The 21,147-nt window shown below is 36.7% G+C and overlaps 1 protein-coding gene across 1 annotated transcript in view; it reads right to left on the minus strand.

The window, feature by feature from the left end:
• Nucleotides 1-7,900: 7,900 nt before the first annotated feature.
• mmy (UDP-N-acetylglucosamine pyrophosphorylase mmy) overlaps nucleotides 7,901-21,147 on the minus strand; it is a 156,515-nt gene continuing 143,268 nt past the window's right edge. Inside the window, exon 10 of the mRNA XM_089100434.1 lies at nucleotides 7,901-9,602. Coding sequence (XP_088956560.1) covers nucleotides 9,473-9,602 — 130 coding nt within the window. The 3' untranslated portion in view covers nucleotides 7,901-9,472. The remainder of the gene's footprint in view (nucleotides 9,603-21,147) is intronic.

Below are 21,147 nucleotides of genomic sequence, written 5' to 3' on the forward strand. Positions count from 1 at the left end.
CTCTTCTTTGGCAAAAGAAAGGGAACTAATGCACTATCCTTTATTAGTTAGTCGATTAGAGTTATCCCGTCAACATTTGCTCACCTTTACGTTCTCTTGCTTTTCAATTTCCTCATATTTTCTTTCCCTTGCGTCTCTTTCTTCTCTTAAAATTCGATCTTTTTCTTTTTTTATCTGTTTTCTCTTTTTAGGCTAAATAATTCATAAATTGCGTAAAATCCTGGCTGTTATATTTTCGGGACCCCAGACTTGATCTTGACCTTATACTACCATGACTATTTTTGCAATTTGAATTGATAGCTCGCATCTCATTTTCTGAGTGCGTGTTTTCTGTCCTAATGGGTCTTTATATTTTTCTCTTTGTCCCTTTGTGTCTTCATGTGCATTTGATTCAACATTTTCTATATGCATTACCTTACTACATTGTGTACTATTTTTCGCCCGTCTCATTTCAAAATAAGCTTTATTCTGAGTTAAATAACCTGTTTCCAGAAATAGCTCTCTCTGATCATAGGCAGCGCAATAGCGCTGCCTAAGTAAAGAACGATGTTGGCACAATGTATTATTTATTTGGTTTCCATACCCGGGCACTTCGTATCGAAGGAGTTGTCGTAGAAACTTCGAAAAGGGCTCATTCGATTGGAAATTGGAGTGGCTAGTGCCCTTTTTAATAGTCAAAAGTGATTGGAGGGCAACTCCCCCCCCCCCGCCGCCCATTCTTCCCCCCAACACATCCAATAATAATTTTGAGATATCCATTTTTTTCAGCGTAGTTGATTTCCGGATAGAAAATATGTTTTTGAGGAGGACACTCCCCCACAACCCTCAGGGCAAGGATTTTAATTTATGCCCTGGGGGCATATAAGGTTTTTATAGAAGGCGTTGTTGTAGAAACTTCAAAACAGGCTCATTCGATTGGAAATTCAAAGGGCTAATGCCGTTTTTAATAGTCGAAAGTAATTGGAGGGTAAACAGCTCCCCCCCACGCCCATCATTCCCCCTAACACATCCGATCAAAATTTTGAGATAGCCATTTTGTTCAGCGTAGTTGATTTCCAGATCGAAATTATGTTTTTCAGGAGAAAACCCCCCCACAGCCTTCAGGGAAAGGGTTGTAAGTTATGCCCTGAGGGCATATAAGGTTTTTATAGAAGGCGTTGTCATAGAAACTTCAAAAAAGGTTTATTCGATTGGAAATCAAAGGGCTAGTGCCGTTGTTAATAGTCGAAAGTGATTGGAGGGCAACTAACCCCCCCCCCCACGCCCATCATTCCCCCTAACACATCCAATCAAAATTTTTATATAGCAATTTTGTTCAGCGTAGTTGATTTCCAGATAAAAAATATGTTTTTAAGGAGGAAACTCCCCCACAACCCTTGGGGCAAGGGTTTTAAGTTATGCCCTGGGGGAATATAAGAACGATTTTGGCACAATGTATTATTTATTATTTTTTTTTTCCTTTAGAGCAGGGCACTTTGTATCGAAGAAGTTGTCGTAGAAACTTCAAAAAGGGCTCATTCAATTGGAAATTGGAGTGGCTTGTGCCCTTTCTAATAGTCCAAAGTGATTGCAAGGCAACTGACACCCCTTCCAAACCCACCATTTCCCGAAACACATCCAATCAAAATTTTGAGATAGGTTTCAACTATTAAAATTTTGTTCAGCGTATTGATTTTCAGATAGAAATTATGTTTTTGAGGAGAACACTCTCCCTCCCCAGCCTTCAGGGCAAGGGTTGAAAGTTATGCCCTGGGGACATATAAGGTTTTTATAGAAGGCGTTGTCGTAGAAACTTCAAAAAAGACTCATTCGATTGGAAATTCAAAGGGCTAATGCCCTTTTTAATAGTCGAACGTGATTGGAGGGCAACTAGCCCCCCCCACGCCATTATTCCCCCAAACATTACTTAAAAACTTACTTAAAGCTCTTGCTCGGCAGCGTCGCCAGCGCCGAGGGAACCAGACGTCAGCACCGTTAGTCATCTCAAGAGTAGCCTGTTCTGCGCCAGAGTAGGAGCTTTGCTGGGATCAATGTCCCACACCGTAAGCCGATCGCAGATGATATCCATCCCCCTCATACATGGTCTACCTCTAGAGAGCTTCCTGCTATTTGTAGTTGGATCAAAATCAAATATATATTGGGTCGGTTTTTCATTGGGCAGATGAAGTAAATGACCGTACCAGCGGAATGAGCAAGACTGAAGCTGTTTAGACAGGGGTGGTAATTTAAAGGACAAGAGGATATCCATGTTCCGTACCCTGTCGAGCCACATAACGTGTTCAATTTTGCGGAGGTGTTTTGTCTGGACAGCATCTACCTTCATGATCTGCGACTGCGTTAAAGGCCAAATCTCTGACAAGTACAACACGACACTTACTACCGAGGCAGAGTAGATGCGAGCTTTCGTGAGATAGCTGATCTGGGGTTTATGAGATATTGTTCTCAAAAGGCGGCCGAAAACGGCGTTCGCCTTTGCCACCCTTGCTGATATCTCTGCATCTAGATTTCCGATTGAGCAAACAATTGAACCAAGGTAGGTAAACCGCTTCACTATCTCAACATCTTGGCCACATACTTCTATAGTTTTCAGGGGGCTGCATGGTGTCTTGTCCACAGGTAATATTTTGGTCTTGGTCCAGTTTACATTTAAACCAAGTTTTTTTGCAGCAGTAGCCAGTGTTTCCAGGGCAGTTTTGATATCAGTGAGATTTTTACATACCAATGCAACATCGTCAGTGAAGTCGACATCTGCCAGAACTCTTTGAGCAAAATTGATGCCAAAAGAATACGCCAGCAGTGTTTTGTTGAGAACATGGTCCATGACACTGTTGAAGAGTTCGGGAGCAGCAGCGCAGCCTTGCCGAACACCATTTCTAATTTGAAAATGTGATGAGAATGTGAAGAACAGCACTTTCGGTCTTATTGCTCCGGAGAACATTTAAACAAGTATAAACATAAGCGACATTAGATTTTTTCACGGGTAGAGAAGTCAGATTTCTCTTAAACGCGAAACTTGGCTTCACCTTTGTAACACTGAATTTTAAAGAATTTATTTTCAAACTAATTTATTCCAATGCATATATAAAAATCGGTCAATAGTAGTGCAAGGTTATTATTAGATGTTTTAAAAAATTACAAGTAGGTTTCGAAGTTTCGAGTTGATTTGAAAGGCATTTTGAGAAAGTTTCTGCCAAAATACGTGTTCCACGGTAATATACACTGGACCTGTGATGCCAGATTAAATGGGAGGAGCTGTTTGTATGCGCCGAGAATCATTGAGCCATGGTCTTACTGTATATTATTTATATACAGTGGTATTAAGGTGAAACTTTCATCGTGTGTTGAAGGGGAAGTTGAAAAAAGGGTACTATGTGCATACTACTACAACTATTGCTACGACACAAGCTAAGGGTACTAAGGTGAAGCTTTCAAGGAATAGTTAGGCAGATGTTGAACTAAATCAAAACGAACTATGATCATGTAGATTGTCAAAATGGTGACAAAGTTATATCACAATACCGGCTTCTATTATTAATTTAGACCTTTCAGGGTAAGTTGTGGCAAATTATGAACTAGAGAAACTATGTGTATACTTTTAATACTACTTCTACAGTTACTAAAATTTATGATACTAAGGGCAACTAGTTGAAACTTCTAGGGAACGTTTAGGGGGAGATTCAGTTAAGCAAAAAAACTATATCCATGCAGGTATTAAAAGGACATATAAGCAATATCATAGGCAGCGCAGCTCTATCATAGCTAGTAATATCATTGGTATTTTAACAGAGCTAGTTTGATTGGAAATTAAAAGTTCTAGTGCCCTTTTTAAGAGTTAAAAGTGGTTGGAGGGCAGATAGTCCTCCTCTTTAGCCCATAATTTTCCAAACACTTCCAATTAAAGTTTTGAGACAGCCATTTTGTTCAGCACAGCTGAACGGTCTAGCAACTAGGGTATATCTCTAGGGTTATTGGGTAGGTCAACTCCCCACAGTTATACAATTTGCCCACTATGCTTTAAAACTAAATATTGTATTAAAACTGAAGCAAAAGGTACTGTATTTATCCTGGTTGTCATTAAGGCATTTGAGCAAGAACGACTAAGGATCTTAAGTTCAAACTTTCGGTGTTACCTCGATAAATCTTTTTGCTCTTAAAATTTAGCTTAATCAAAAGAGTGTTAGTGTATCAAGGCTTTCAAAGAGCAGAGATAGATTTTTTGGGGAATGGTATTAAGTTCTATTTTTCAGATCAACTAGAGAAGGTATGATACTAAATTAAACAAAACTATTTGTGTCAAGATTTTTAAAAGGGTTTATGGTGTAAAAAAATTTTGAAGAAGTTTCTCCAGCATACAAATAGCAGACCAAACTGTAGATTCTTAAAGAAAAAAACCCTAAAAGATGTAAAATATTTTTTTCCTCGAAAAGACAGTGTATACTATAAAGCGAATAGAAATTAATTTAAAAAAAAACTTGTTCCCAAAAATAAGTTTTTCAAAGAAAAATAAAGAGCTCCATTAAACCAAAAATGAAACAAAATACAATCAAATAGTTTACCGTAAAACTACCACAAATCATATTAAATAAATAAATGAAATCCAAAACGAACAGAAATTACAAAAAAAATTAACTGAGTCAAACTCAAAAAGAGCAGAAATTAGCATGAGTTGGGCTCAAAGCCCCTATGCTTTTTCATGATCAGAAAATAATTTGCACTTAACTGGAAATTTTTGTTTTATGTTTTCACTTTTAGAACTTTAATAAATAAATAACTATTAAGATGTTAAGGAATGAATATCAGCATATGTATATTAAATAGACAATACACATTCATTAGTATTTTTGAAGCTTGAAGGTCCCATTTTTGAAGCTTGAAGAGGTTTGAAGCTCCTATCTACAAAAATTTACAACTCTGCTTTTTTTCCAGAAGAAAAATCCCGGATGCGTGTTTATTTGTTAATTTTGCTTGTTTTGTTTAAGGGATGACCGTATCAAACCCTTGGTCATAGAAGATCAAAAGAGGGCTCATTGTTTGTTTGGCTTCCGCACTTGGCAATGCAATCATTACAACAAGGGTCGGCATCATGCACAAATAATCCAAGAAGTACTACCCCTGACTTGTCATATGCTCATTCCTTTAATACACTGCCAACAAACTTTTGGGGGCCAGAATATGTCCAGCCTACCGTGGGCCTATCGTCGTGTTTATCATTAAGTGGGAAAGCTGAAGCGTGCACTAGCAAGCTTGCTTGAAGCGGAGGAACCTAAAACTAAAAAAAAAGAGAAAAAAAATCAGTTATTTCCGAGATCCATTTATTAAAGTTCACTTTACATAACTACTTCCTACACCAAAAATGTAAAAATAAACAAAAAATTTGATTGATTTAAAATACTTAGAAACTATACCTTCAAAACAAGAAAACTAAAAAAGAATAAACTTTGGCGTTTACTCATTGTGTTTATACTTTAATGAGCTATTCATTTATAGTTATGCTTAACAATATAAATTATGCAATTCGGCACATTACCTAAAGTGGCGTTCACATGCGTGTCTAGCTAGATTCCCATGTCTAGCCAGACTTCAATGTCTAGGCAACAACCGTTCACAAGTAAATTTCGCTCTAAGCTAGACACGCTAGACAAGGCGCTTGGCTAGACTTTGAGTTCTAGACTCTAGAACTCAATGTCTAGGATTTTTTATTACAGCCAATCAGAATGTGTCAAGTTCCCCTATTTTCATCATCTATGTTTACATTTTTAAGCTAAAATTTAATTTGTTTTGTTTCTCATTAATTGTTTTTTTTTTATTTCATTTTAGTCAAATATGCAACACCACACATAATAGTGAAGCACACTAAGGCAATTGTTTGGTTTATCGCATCCATTATCTTGTGACAGTAAAAATAGGGATTACAACTTTGAAAGTTTTGCTCGCATAAATTCTCTTTATCGACTAGAAATGACACATGTAATCTAATTGAAACTAAATTTGTAGTTTTAGCTAAGCACCGAATTTTGTTTGTGCACAGTCGTTGCATAGACATTGAAGTCTAGCTAGACACGTGTCTGGACATGGGATTATATTTAGACACGCATGTGAACGCCGCTTAATTACAATTAAACAATTTCATTACTAAATTCAACACTTAATATATTAATACTAAAAGACAGAAAAAATTAATACCGTAAATTAAAAGGAGGTTAATAACTACGAAAATACCACTCAAAAGGGTTATTGCACGAAATTCCTATAAAGTGTGGTTTCTCGATAAAACGCTGAATAATTTTTCTATAAACACAAACTTAACCCCTATTTCATTTAGTTACTAAAAATCACGCTTTTTTTGGGGTGTTCTGCATTTGTTTTTATTTATGAGAAATATGAAGTTGACTAGCCCCTTTAGAAATTAGAAATAAATATCAAGGTTAGATCCGAAACTGAATTGCGCGTTTAGCAGGGCAAATACCGTTGTAGCCCCTCGAGAAATTGAAAAATATCAAGGTTATATCCGAAACTGAATTTTGCGTTTATCAGGGCATATACCGTTTGAAATTGAGGTCATGTACAGTTCCAGGTTAGAAATTGTACACAGCAGTTCAGTACACACAATAGTTGTACAGAAACGGTTCACGATTTGCACTTAAGTGCAGCCCGTTTAAAGTCAAAACATACAAAATAAAAGCGACAACGTTAAAAATTGGTCAAAAATCGCAAAAAGACGTTTACTGCAAGATGACTCTCAGACCTCAATTTATCTTTTTTGTGGATTTATGAACAAAGGACCATTAAGGGGAAATTTGGGCTTTTAACCAGGCTTCGGGCAATGAAAATTTTCTACTAATTTATATTCAGCCTTAATATGTTGCTTTATCTCCTTGCTACCTTTTTTTGAAAAAAAAAGTAATATTGAAGTATTGAAAAATCGACACATTATTATAAGCGTTTCATTCTTTAGAAGAAATCAATATAATCCAAAAAATGGTTTTTATTTTCAACACAACGAAACTGAGCAGAACATTTGGTCGAACTCTGGTCTTGGAGAGAAGAAATCAAGTAACACAAAAAAGAGCAGATTCTTGTTTAGTTTGTTCCATCTACTCAAGGAGTAAATCCGAAAATACAAAGCTCTGTTACCGCCTTAAAATATTTATTAAACAACAGACTCAGGCAGTTGACCTTGAAGCAAGTATTATTATGTTCTAAGTATGAGGTTGAATCCCCGGAAGCCTGAAATTCGGGCCACGAGCATTTAAATAAAGGTATCTACAAGTATTACCTCAGGCGTTCATTATCAGCCAAGCCCATCGGGCTTTTTTTTACGTTTAAGCCAAACAATTTAAAACAAAAACACATTTTTTAAACGTCCCCCCCTTTCCTCGTGGGATGTCTTCTAATCCCCATTAAAAAATCATTTTATTTATTCCCAGTGTCAAAGGAATTCTTAACACCCTTTGGTTTCGGATGTGAAGGAGATTTCAGTCCCTTTCAGCCCTAACCCCCCCCCCCAAAAAAAAAATTATTTCGTAGATGCACAGGCTTGTTGATCATATAAAAACGATGAACTATTTCCTTTCTAAAGAGGGGTCAGTGTCGTTGCAGCAAGTCAAAAGGTATGATGTTACGCCGCATCATTTATTGTTATGCCACATTGTTTATTGATACCCCGCATGATGTTACACCAGATTTTTTATTGTTAGGCCACATAGTTTGTATATGAGGGGAATAAAACGTTTCGATAATTTTATTGTTTTAAACATAGGGTCGTATAAAGAAGGTTTTTTATGGATGAAAGATACGGCAAAAACCATTTAGCTAACAAAAGCTTCACTTTCTAAACTATGAAAACGAATCAGAGGAGGGGATACAAAGAGGGGATACTTAAGAAAAAGAACTAAGAAATCTCTCAAAATAGATATTTGATGGTAACAAGGGCTCTCACAAGAGAGGTCAGGTAAACTTTTTTAAATATCTCTAATAAATTACAATATTTTCCTTCTTATTATACCAGCCAAAATGAAGGAACTAATCCAGGAGGGAGCTAGAGGGGCAAGCGCCCCCAAGGGATGACAAAACAACCTTAAAATTGTAATATTTACAGTTTTGATGATCCGGCAGAGGGCGGTAAAGTCTACATTTGTCCCTCTCCCAACCCTGGGAATAAAAACTTAACTCCGGCTCTGTCAAAATGAAATTCGCAAACAATTCGGCTATTTTGGAAAAAAAAACAAACTATAAACTGAAATTCAACCACACTTAAAACAGACTCTTTATTATTGTTATGAGCATAAACAGTGCTGCTAGATTTTTTGTAAGTGCACTTACCCCCAACTCAGGCATGTCAAAGCATAGAACTTCATCTGCCGTAAAAACCACACCTAGGCTAGAAACGATGAAAACTATCTTTCGGTAATTTGTTAAGAGTAAAATTAGTTTTAGTTTTAATTATTTATTAGTTAGATAACAAGAGTTAGTTACAACTTAATTAGAATTCATAACTGATTAATAAATAATTAGCAAGAAGAAGAAATAGTGTTTTAGAACTAGTTATGAAAGAAGTTTGCTTGATTTCTAGATCAGATATGCTGCTCTATTACAGAAAAAGCTCTATTGATTGCTTAATGCAATCAATATGTAATTAATACAAATACGATTAATGCAATCTAAGATGCAAGAAAAAAAACGATGTAAAAATTGAGATACGTGTTTTACGAAAAGCAAAGCAACAGAAAAAACTGCAAATATTCTTACCAAAGTATGCACTTGTGAATATTGTTCAAACCCTACGAGCTTTCCTATTTATAGATAAAATGAAAATATATAAGTAACGGGTGAAACTTTTGATCAAGAGAGCGAAAAACATACTGAAAAAATACCCCAAAATTCTGACTATACTTCTGAAAACCTTTCCCCTCCTTTTATGTCAATTTATTATATATATTAGTTGTTTTTCTGATTTTTATTTTCTTTTTAGGTCGACAGAATCTTATGGAGTTAAACCGAATAAATAAATGTGAAGTTTTAGCTACTCAGACAGACCATTTGAAATGGAATTGAATGAAATGAATGTGAAGTTTTAGCTGCTCGTTTGATAGAAACACGTTTGACACGAAAACTGTGTTTAATCCCAGGCTGTGAAAGAAAAGTCAAGATGGTTTCGCCAATTCTTACGGACGAAGATTGCCAAGAATTATGAATTTTAGACATCCATCTGGTACTAAAAAGCAGGTCGTCATTGAACAGAGTAGGAAAACAATATAAGAAAGCATTTCAAGAAAACTGTAACGTTATGGGAGGGGATAAAGAATGAAGGAAGACCCTGCAAAGGCGTCTTGGTGCTCCGATGAGTTATTAGTATTAGCAGTAGTAAGTCTTTATTTCGCTGCCTTGATTAACTTTTTACCCGTTACCTGTATATTCAAATACCGATAGCATAAATCAATACTGAAGGATTCACTATTTTCTTTACAAGAAATTAATTTAAAACGAATGGTGACCTTAATTTATATTTTTGAACTAGATCCATCAATCCCTCGCCGGCATAAGAGACAAGAGGGGAAATCTCGCAAACAATTGGATCTTGAGCTTTGACACAGGACTGTTGACTGAAAAGAGAAAATTGAAATTAAGTTATGAACATGACCTTAATAGCTTCCTTCTATTGCTAATTTGAGTGAACCTGAGGGGCAGAAATCCAAATTTAACATCAAAACTAATTAAAACGTCAAAACTAATCAAAGAGTTTGAAAGAGACTTTATGGAGGAGTGGTTTATTAATGTCACAGCTCCTCAGTTGAAATGTTTTGAAATTTAATTTCGAGTTTCACTTTAGACAGGTATTTTCTGGGTAGACACTTCAGACAGGTAGTTTCAATGATATTTCTCGCAAAGGCTAACCTGAATGCCCTTTGTCTTTTTGGAAAGTAAAGGTCAAACATGCACCTTTCTGAATAGCAAATACTATATGTAAACAGTGAACGAATTGCCTAACTTACAGCCCCTGCCCTGGGAGCTGTGAGGGGGTTGACATCCTAAATGGCACAATTACTGGATCTTTTAACAAAGCTGAAGATAATAGATGTCTGAAAATTATAATTGGACGTTTGTTTCGGAAAATGATGGGCGTGGGGGAGGGGACGGGGGGCTGGTTGCCCTCAACTCACTTTTGAATTTTTAAAAAAGCACTATAACTTCCGATTTCCAATCAAATGAGCCCTATTCAAAGTCAAGACCATCCATTCCATAAGAACCTTTTATGCCACCAGGGAATAACTTAAAATTCTTACCCCACGGCTCTGGTGGGTTATGTCAACCCAGGAGTCTTTGTTATATGTTCTTTGGACTTTTTTGTGACAAAATGGTTATCTCGCAATTTCGAACCGATACATTTTGGTAAAAGAGGGCGTCAGGGGGGGGGGGTCTAGTTGCCCTCTCTCACTTCTGACCCTCGAAAGGGAACTAGAACTTTAAGTTTCCAATCGAATGAGCCCCTCCGAAGTTTATACGACCACGCTATCCATAAAAACCTTATATTCCTCCAGGGCATAAATTACACGCCTTGCCTCAGGTTCTGGGGCGTTGTTTAAACCCCGAAGGCCTTGTTGTATGTATGATGTTTAGACTATTTTAAACAAAATGACTATCTCAAAATTTTGGATGATTTGGATAAAAGATGACGCTGGGGGGGGGGGGCTAGTTGCCCTCCTATCACTTCGGACTTTTAAGAAGGGCATTAGGACTTATGATTTGTAACCAAATGACCCACATCCGAATTTTGTACTCATATATCGCTATCTCCAAATTTTGGTCGGAAGAATTTGGGAAAAAAGGGCGGAAGGGGGGCTGGTTGCGGTCGGATCACTCTTGACTTTTAAAACAGGAGCTAAAATTTTCAGTTTTACACTGAATGAGCCTTCTCCAAAATCTATATCACCCCCCCCTCCCTTCCAGAAAAACCTTAAGTGTTAACAAAGGGCAACTAGTAGCTTATAGCCCTTGCCCTGAGGGCCGCGGGGGGATTGTCATGCCCAAATACGTAATTACTGGGTTTTTCAAATGTTCTTAATAAAATGACTATCTCGGAATTTTGATTGAATGTATTGTGGAAAATGATGGACGTGGAGAGGGGAGGATCTGGTTGCCCTCCAATCACTTTGACTATTGAAAAGGGCACTAGAAATTCTGATTTCCAATCCAATGAACCCCCTCCGAAGTTTATACGACCAAGCTTTCCATAAGAACCTTATATGCCCCCGGGGCATAACTTACAACTTTTTCCCTGAGAGCTGTGGGGGCGGGGGGTATAACCTTCAAAGAAATAATTAATGGACCTTACAACTACACTAAACAAATGGCTATCTCAAAATTTTGATTGGATGTACTTGGGGAAATGATGGGCGGGGGGAGGGGATTGGTTGCCCTCAAACCACTTTCTAACATTAAAAAGGGCACTAGAACTTATAATTACCAATCCAATGAGCCCCGTCCGAAGTTTATACGACCATCCTTTCAATAAAAACCTTATATGGCCCCAGGGGATAACTTACAACCCTTACCCTGAGGGTTGTGGGGAAGGGGGGTTGTCATCCTCAAAAACATAATGTTCAGACCTTCCAACTACGCTGAATAAAATGGCTATCTCAAAATTTTGATTCGATTTGTTTGGGGAAAAAGGGCAAAGGGGGCTGTTTGCCCCCAAATCACTTCGACTATTAAAAAGGGCACTAGCCCTCTCAGTTTTGAATCGAAACTTTTCTGAAACAAAATACATTATAAATGTTTTCACTTTTTTACTTTAATAAATAAAAAATGCTTGAAACTTTAAGGAGTAAATATCAGTATATGGAAATTAAACTGACAATCCACGGTCTTTTTTTTCAGTAAAGAGCAAATTATGCTCTGGTCTTCAGAAGGCATGGAGTTTGTCAACACTACTCACGTTAATCTTTGCTCGTTTTGACTTTGACTCGGCCATTTATTGTAATTTCTATTCCTTTTGGGTTTCATTTATATACTGATGTTGATTTGTGGTAATTTTACGCTTGGAAGATTAGACAGAAAATTACAGAAAAGAACAGAAAATTATTCCGTATATAAATGTGGCTACCCCCTTCTCAACCCTCCGCTCTTCACGCTAGGGTTGTATAATGCTTTAAAAATATTGATTATCAAACAGTTCGTGGTAACGAACTGTAAGTAAGGAGCGACCCGGCTCAATGGTAACCGAAACTCTAGAAAACGGGTTTTTGATACCAATAGATATATCAAAAGAATCAGATTTCAATGTTGATTTCAAATATATAATTTTCATCAAGTTTAATGCTACCCATCAAAAGTTACGCGCCTGAGAAAATTTGGCTGATTTTCAAAAAAGGGGGAAAGACCCTCTAAAAGTTATACAACCTTAATGAAAATCACACCATCATATTCAGAGTATCAGAGAACCCTACTGTAGAGGTTTCAAGCTCATATCTACAAAAATGTGGAATTTTACATTTTTTACCAGAAGAAAGATCACGCATATGTGTTTATTTGTTGGTTTGTTTTTTTTTGTTTTTTTTCCCCAAGGATGATCGTATCGACCCAGTGATCCTAGAATATCATGGAAGGACTCATTGGAACGGAAATTAAAAGTTCTAGTTCCCTTTTTAAGGGACAATAAAAAATGGTGGGCAACTAGACCCCCTCCCACACTCATTTTTTTCTCGAAGTCACCCGATCAAAATTTTGAGATAGCCATTTTGTTCAGCAGGGTCAGAAATATGATAACTATGTCTTTTAGGATGACTTAACTCCCCGAAGTTCCCAGAAGGAGGGCTAAAAGTTATGAACTTTACCCAATGTTAACATATAGTATTGGTTATTGGGAAGTATACATAAGTTTTCTGGAGGTTTTTTTCGGGTAGGGGGTGGTAGGGGTGGGGCGGGGGTTAGGTTGGCGGATTGGTTCATAAAGGAAGAGGTCAGGGGGGAAGGGACAGTGCCAGGATGGGGGCACCGGACTTGCCAGCATTATTTATTGGTTATTGGGAAGTATACAACCATTTTCAGGAAGGATTTTTTCTGGAGTCGGGGAGGGGCTAGACGAGGGGGTTAATCTGGAGAATATTTCCGTGGAGGATGTTTCTTTGGGGTAAGGGACATTTCTATGAAGGGGGCGCCGGATTTCCAAGCATTATTTAAAAAACGATCAGAAATTAAATAAAAAGAACAAGTTTTTTCAACTGAAATGTAAGAAGGAATATTAGAAATTAAAACGAACAGAAATTATAACATATGTGAGGAGGTTCTCCCCCAATTCAATACCTCACTCTTTACGCTACAGTTTTTTTTTAGTGCTTTCAAAAGAGCGATCTATTCTAATTAAACGACCTTGGTGTTTCAGGGGTTTGCGAATCAAATTTTTTTTTAACTTTTAAAGTAATGAGCGGGGTATTGACTAAAGGCAGAACCCCCTCATATACGTAATAACATATACTTAATAAAAAAAAACAATAAAAAAACAAGCGATACGGCTCAATAGTAATCGAAACTTTTAAAAATGGAATTTTTATGTCAATAAATGTATCAAAAGAATGCGTTTATAATGTTGATTCTAAATATATAAATTTTATTAAGTTTAACATTACTCATCAAAGGCTACGAGCCTGAAAAAATTTACTCGATTTTTTAATGAGGAGGGACACATCCCCTGCAGTAACTAAAAAAAGATCAGAAATTAAATTTAAAAAAACAAGTTTTTTAAACTGAAAGTAAGGAGCGACATTAAAACTTAAAACGAACAGAAATTATTCCGTATATGAAAGGGTCTGTCCCCTCCTCAACGCTTCGCTCTTTACGCTAAAGTTTTTTATTGTTTTAAAAATTAAAGTTGTGAGACAGAGTCACACTTTATCGTAATGAGCGCGGCATTGAGGCGGGGACAGTCCCTTTCATATATGGAATAATTTCTGTTCGTTTTAAGTTTTAATGTAACTCCTTACTTTCAGTTTAAAAAACTTGTTTTTTTTATTTAATTCTAATACAATGGCCCTTATGTTTGAGCAGTCGTTCTTAACGAATTGGTATAAAAAAGGTTCATTTTAGGGTAAAGAGCAGGAGGTTGAGGAGATTTGTAGGTTGTTCTGGGTACCCGGCTGACTGACCGTGTTTCAAACAATAGGCTATACGAGTAGTAAGCGCCCAATTACCGCGACGAGTGATTGCGTAATATGACTTACCACGGGGCAGTCACCTATGGATCCGACGAGTGATTGCGTAATATGCCTTATCAGGGTCATTTGCCTATTACAATGAACTCTACATGGGTTGCTAGACAGGTTTTCTATTAAGACACCCATTTTTTGGAGGTCAAACAGAGAGAGAGTGGCGGTCACACTAACTTGATTAGTAGTTGGATTCGGATATAGGTAGTAATTTTCATTGTAGTTCATATTAGTTGGAGAATTGAATTCAGAGAGAGAGCATAGCTTTTTTGACAGGATATTAGTGGAGAAAAAATGATTGGTACATTTACACTATTGGAGATTAATGATGGAACCGACAGCAGCAGCAGCAACGATATACGAGTACCCAATGTAGCTGTGGAAATAACCGCTGGCTGTAGACTATGTCTTGAATGGGACATTATGTATGCGAGATACGTGATATCATTAAGCAAGATTAAGCAGGAGGAGCAACTATGTTTTGCTGGAAAAGTGAATATTCTCCATATAAATAAACTTCGGTCAGCATTAGATGTCCTATCGAAATATATTGATGAGAACAAAATGCATCAGTGATTATTATTTTTGTAATTATGTTCAATAAAAATGTTTCTAAATAAATGGTTTTTTTCTTTCTTTCTATAGAAGACTAGCGTACATTTTCTAGAGTACAAAATGCAATTCTGATTAGTCTGAAGTTGATCGTGAGAGAGTTAGGACTCTAAAAAATGGATAGATTCGAGAAAGAGCGAATCATGAGGAATCTAGTTCTTATGGAAAAACGTTTGATTCTAGATGATGATTTTCTAGAGTTGTCTATTCAAAGGAAGATATTTTCTCGGGGAATGCTTGTTGATATAATGAAAAGTGATTCTCCATCATTAGACCATTGTATGAAGCTTCTACATCGTGCTCCAAATGCATTTACACAATTTATTGATATATTGATCACGACACGGCAAAATGATATTGTGGATACACTTTTAAACATTAGTTCTAAAATTTAGGACTTTTTTTATGAAAAAGATGGTGCTCAAGGATGATTTACTCCTCTCTATCTTTATCTCAGAAAATTTTTTTTGTTGTTAGTACAGTTTCATTATGATAGTGAGAGCGCCAACACATGACAAAATGTTCCATACATGTCCGTTATGTATGTACTCACTGGGCAGCTGGTCATCATCATGTGAGAATTGCACAATGATTGAGGAGTATGATGAAAAGTGTAGATTATGCAACCCGTGTAAATTGCATAGAGGATATGCTGTACAAAATAAAGGGTCTACTTCCTGTCTTCAGGAGATGTGTGACTATCATCCTAAAGACTACCTATGCACCAACTGTTTTTATGATACCTTGAACCAGTGGGAGAGTATAAATCCCAGTTTGATTTGAAATAATCAAGCCAGTTACTTTATCTTAGTATTGCGTGGGTAGTCTCGTAGTAGTTTTGAAGTGTTCAAGAAGGAAAAACCAGCTCATCATTTCAGCTGTTGGAACGAAAAAAAAATATAGTTTCTATGTCATCGTTGTGAAGAGAATGGGTGTTATGATTATAAGCCCACTGATTTTTATTTGACAGTGACGGAATGTGATTCGACACTCAAGGACACTGTTTGTGAAATTGCTTCAAATAAGCAAATTGAAACACGTGAATTCTATAGAATGAATGAGAATAGTATCATTGACTATACAAAGAGATTTGACAATAGTGAAGTCACACTCTATTGCAGAAAATGTGACCCTGACATTGCAGAACATTAGGATCAGTACAATATGATTTCAGATAATCTACCCGCACTAGTGGTTGTCTACAAGTACCTACTAGTGGATAAAATCTAAAGAGTAGAAAAGTCGTTTTTATCATTTATATAATTTTTTTTTTATTAATAAAAAATTTAAAAAAAAACTTTATAATAATTCATTATCATGGCACAAAAATAAAAATTAAATACACTTGTAAGTATATTCTCAACTAGAAAGTCGTTCAATCGAGGTACGTAAACGTAGATATCGAAAAACTGCTTGTAATTGTAGCCAAGACATCTGAACATGAAAAAGAGTAGTGCATGAAAACCACATGTCTTAGTTGCTAAATCTTGCACTATTCATCGATTTTGAATAATGGTTTTTTCCCTGCATTCGATAAAGTTGCTGATATATGGTGCGTAGAATTTATACGATATACCAAGAGGGCCAAAAATTCAATATTCGTCGCTTTTGTAAGGATGCAAAGCCAATGACCGGTCGTCAAAGTTGACGGACTGCTATTAACAATGATTAGGATGTTGTTAACACGTGGAATTTTATCAATGAAGTCTTACGGTATGCAATAGGACTTGTACCGGGACATGTATGGATCCATACTAAATACGTTGATTATTTGGTTTGTGTTCATGGTGCTAGGTCTAGTAGAGCACTGCCGTCGGGGGTGATTTCCCAATAGGTCTCATTGTGACTCAGTGATATTAGCGTGATACTCTCAGTCAGAGCATTGGCAAATGTACACTCTAAACGTACATTCCCATTTCTTACTATGGTTATATCTTGTGGGCCTGAAAAATCCAAAAAATAAACCCATGATTTTTTGAAAACATTGAATCGGCTATTTCATTTTCAGATAGTTGAGAATCATGATCTAAGGATTGCATAGTCAATTCGTAGAGAGTTCTATAGGATTTTTTGTCAAATAATAGAGTGTACAGTGGAATACCATTCACTTTGCACACAAGGCTAGATAGACCGAAAAAATTAAAATCGTGGGCGGATTCAGTCCAGGATCCAACGGGACTGTCAATCTTCACAAGGGCCAAAGCCAATTATGATGGGATCTCTCCATTGATAAATTATGAATCGCTATAGCTACGAGAGCCGGTGGCAATGTGACGTTGATTGGTGATCGTATGGGGAACAAGAAGTTTAATGTTGTTGCCATTGGCTCTTAGCTTTTCCACTTCCAATGCAACAGAGCTCATAACCTGTTGTTTTCGGACGTGGAGAATTGCCGATGTGATAATAACATTTGCATCGGGTGCTGCAGGAAGTGTTTTTCTCAAAATGAAATTTGATGGGGTTATCTGTAGCTTTATATCAGTCTTGACATTGGGTGGTAACCATTTGGATATATTGAATGTCTTATGATTAAATTTATAAGATAAATGATACTCCTGGGTCACTGCAGTAGTCAACTAACCGTCAGTATCAACATCTGACCGATATTAATAGCATAATGATTGTGCTCTCAACTCCTTTTAAGCCTTTGGTGTCATCATCATAAATTGTATGTAGCTTGCATAGTTTGATAAATTATTGCAAGTGCTCACCAATGTACCATTAATAAATACATTAATTTGCTTGAATATGTTGTTTAGAATACAGTTTTTAGAGGAAAGACCGTCGCTGGCATTTGGAGCTGTATTGTCTGACTTTTTCTTCGCCACAACATTTAAATCAATAAATGTTGATGACAAATCAATGAAATAATCTTCATTGGAAAATATTTAAAAGTCTATATTTTCCGAGAGGGGTTGTTGGGGGTGAAATTGTTCATAGTACCCATACTTGACACTGACATCAACATTTTCAGCATTGAATAGATTCAATGAGGAACTAATTGATGGATATGATTCCTTGTGGGGGAGATAAGTCATCTTAAGAGAAGAAATCCTTCTTTGATCTAACTTTCTTTTTCTTCTTCTGCTTATTGGGCTTCCTTGTTTTATTCCTCAAAGTCCTTGTTGATGTCCTTTGCTTCCTTCCTGGGTGGAGACTGATGAGTGAATGACGCGAACGCATCCTTTTCAATCCCTCCCCATTTTGTCGATATTTTAGTTGCTCACCAACGGCTCTTGCTGAAGATCTAATATTTTCCTTAACACTCTCCTTGAAATTCATGCCCGACCCCCAGTCCTGTAGTGTGGAGGCAGCAAAATTTGATGCAGCAGGTACAAGATATTTTCTGGCAAGGGGTAGTGCAGAACGAAATAGCCTAGCAAACCAGCTACCAAGACCATAGCCAGACATTGTAGTACGCCCCTTGTAGTAGTCCAATCCATTGCCTATTTGCCGTGGACTCAAGGAACCAACATAACGATCGATATGGGGACAGACAAATGGAATACTCCTATTGTTCATTTTAGGTGATTGTGCTGTCGTTGACAATGGGTCGAAAATGACATGTAATCACTGCTAGGCCTTTTGTTATTGCTAGAGGATCACCCAATTCACTTCTTAGTGTTAACTGACAGAGTACCAAATACGAAGTGTTCACAGGAACATACTGAAGATGCTTTATATTATGGTGATGAACAAGTTCATGAGTTGTTTTTCGTTCAAGAACACGTAGGAGCGAGACATTTAAATTGCCGACACTCGATGTTTCCACAAAGGATTCATAAAAAAATATGCAAGAGTCTGAGGCAAAACCAGGTGAATAATCAGCAAAAATAACTTGAGTCATCCCGTAAACTGTGTCAGCATTTTTCCCATTGATCGTATTCCGTTTAAAGCCAAGAACATCTCTCAGATTATCATTGAGAATAATTATTTCAGTGTCAAAAGGTGAGGTAATGTAAATCCTATCATGTTCCAATGAATAATTAAAATGGAATTTACCATTCCTACGATATGAGATTTTTCTATTGATTGCACGACACAAATCCGTCATATTATCATATTCAATATATTTTAATTTGGCATGTGGATATTCACTAGATTTAAGTGCTTCAACCCATTCAAAGTCGACATAGTTCAACCCTTTCATAGTCCAATCAAGTGGTATAACTTTTATATCATACGCACGATCCTTTCTCAGGATATCATAGGTATTTTTGAGAATACAGTCGACGAGAGCCACTTCATATGCACCGTCAAATTTGATGGCAGGGGAGAGTTTTGTCCAAAAATCACTTGTCGTATTCAAGTCATTGTAGAGAGGATCACAAACGTTGGACATGAAAGTTACATAGAAATCATGGGGAATGGTCAACATCTTCAACACCAATTCAAGAATCAAAATCAGAGTTGTATCCTAGCCACCGTACAAGTAACTGTTTCTTACCCCTGCGAGTACGTGTCTTTAATATCTTTTCAATTTGATAGATTTCACTAGCATTTTTAACTTTTTGTAGTTCATAGTCATAAAAGCCGCCGAGAATCTCTTCATCTTTGGTATCACGCAGGCGATAAGTGATGGGTTTAGTGTCTAGGATTTTTGCCACTTTAAAAAGTTCTGTGGACCACAAGTAATTCCCCTTTTCAAAAACATTAGTTGTTCTATTAATTCGAACAGTATCACCAACATTGAATTTATTTTTCGTCCTCTTGACAGCCGACGATTCATTGGAATGCTGTTTAAGAAAAGTGCCAATTGTATCATGATCAGAATGATGAACTTCCCTTTGTGTAGAGTTGGACAATGATCGATGAGGTCGCTGATTATAAATCAACATGATTTTATCAAGATCATGAATAAAAGCCGATGTATTTTTCAATGTACAATATCTTGAAATTAAAACTCGAATAGTTCTTATCAATCGTTCGGCCAATGCAGCCTTTATAGGACTGTGACTATGATAGAGCAGTGTACTATATTTCTCTAGTACTTTTGCAACATGGGGGTTAACAGATTCACTACCGCGATCCGTTTGAAATTTTTTATACGAATCCTGTTCGAGAATACTTTCAATGGCCTGAGCAACTTCAACACCTCTCTTTGATCGCAATGGAATTGCATATACATAGCGACTATAAACACTGATTGCAAGTAGAATGTACTTGTACGGTGTATTGTGACGTCTTTGAAGCTCATCTAGCGTCAGGAGATCCGCTTGCATTATATGCAGTGGGGAAAAGGCTTTAGTTTTTCGATATTGATTGGCACAAAGTCTATGATTTCTATGCAGAGTGTAACTTGATTCATTTTGTAGATAGTCTTGTACACTTTTAGTGTGAACACCAGTGACTTTGGAAAGAGCGGTAGGGGAAATTAAACTCCCCGCCTCACCAATATTTTCATAAACACCTTTCAGAACTTCAACCATTTTGAACGTAAACACGTTGTGTAACGTCCACTACCCTTTTGTATACTGGCTGGTGATGGTGGTGGTGACGTTGACTTGATACGTCTTCTATTTTGTCTAGCTATCAGCGCTAAGCTAGTATTTTCCAAAATTGATTTAAAATCTTCTTCTTCAAGTTCATTTTTTAATGGTGTCAATGTTCTTGTTGTTGTTGATGTTGACGATGATGATGACGATGATGCGTGTTCATTTAATTTTTGTAGAATTTGTCTATTGCCAATAAGACTTTTGGGGAAGTTTAATGTATTTAGAAAGTTGTATAGATGAGTGTCAAATGATAATAGTCCTTTACGATTTTTAACCATGTCATACATTAAATCAAGTTGATTATAGCTCTTGCCCTGAATTATAATTCATTTCCCATTGCTCTCAACTTGAATTTGACCACTTTCCAAGATATAGGCTAGGATTCGTGTTATTTGTTAGAGATACGTGTGGGGTCTTAGATTTACAAATTTCAATAAAATTGAATCCATTTACTCCTTCTTCAATTGTGATCCAGAAGCAGAATCCTGAGGAGATGATTTTTTTTTGGGATCAGCAGCATTAGTTGGCTTCGAGCAATAAGACTTGTGTTTGTCCACTCGGCGAAGTGCATCTTGAAGTAAAAGCAGTTTTTATCATCCTCAATATTTTCATTGTCAAGGAATTTACTCAGATTGTTCTCAAAGTGTTTGAAGGGTGACAGAGCGAGTTCTATTGGCGTCAATTAATAGGGTTTTGCCATTCTCTCTCTCTCTCTCTTTAGAGAAAACTGTTTACAAGTCCTACAATTATTGAGAGTAAGAGTGTGAAAAAGCTACCGCCTGCCTGAAGAAGACATTTCCTTTTAAAATTCTTTACTTTCTTTTTAGAGGCCAATGTAC

Source organism: Artemia sp. Qi Xiang Cuo, chromosome 14 (genome assembly GCF_049724085.1).
Source record: "Artemia sp. Qi Xiang Cuo chromosome 14, ASM4972408v1, whole genome shotgun sequence".
In the NCBI taxonomy this organism is placed as follows: Eukaryota; Metazoa; Arthropoda; class Branchiopoda; order Anostraca; family Artemiidae; genus Artemia; species Artemia sp. Qi Xiang Cuo.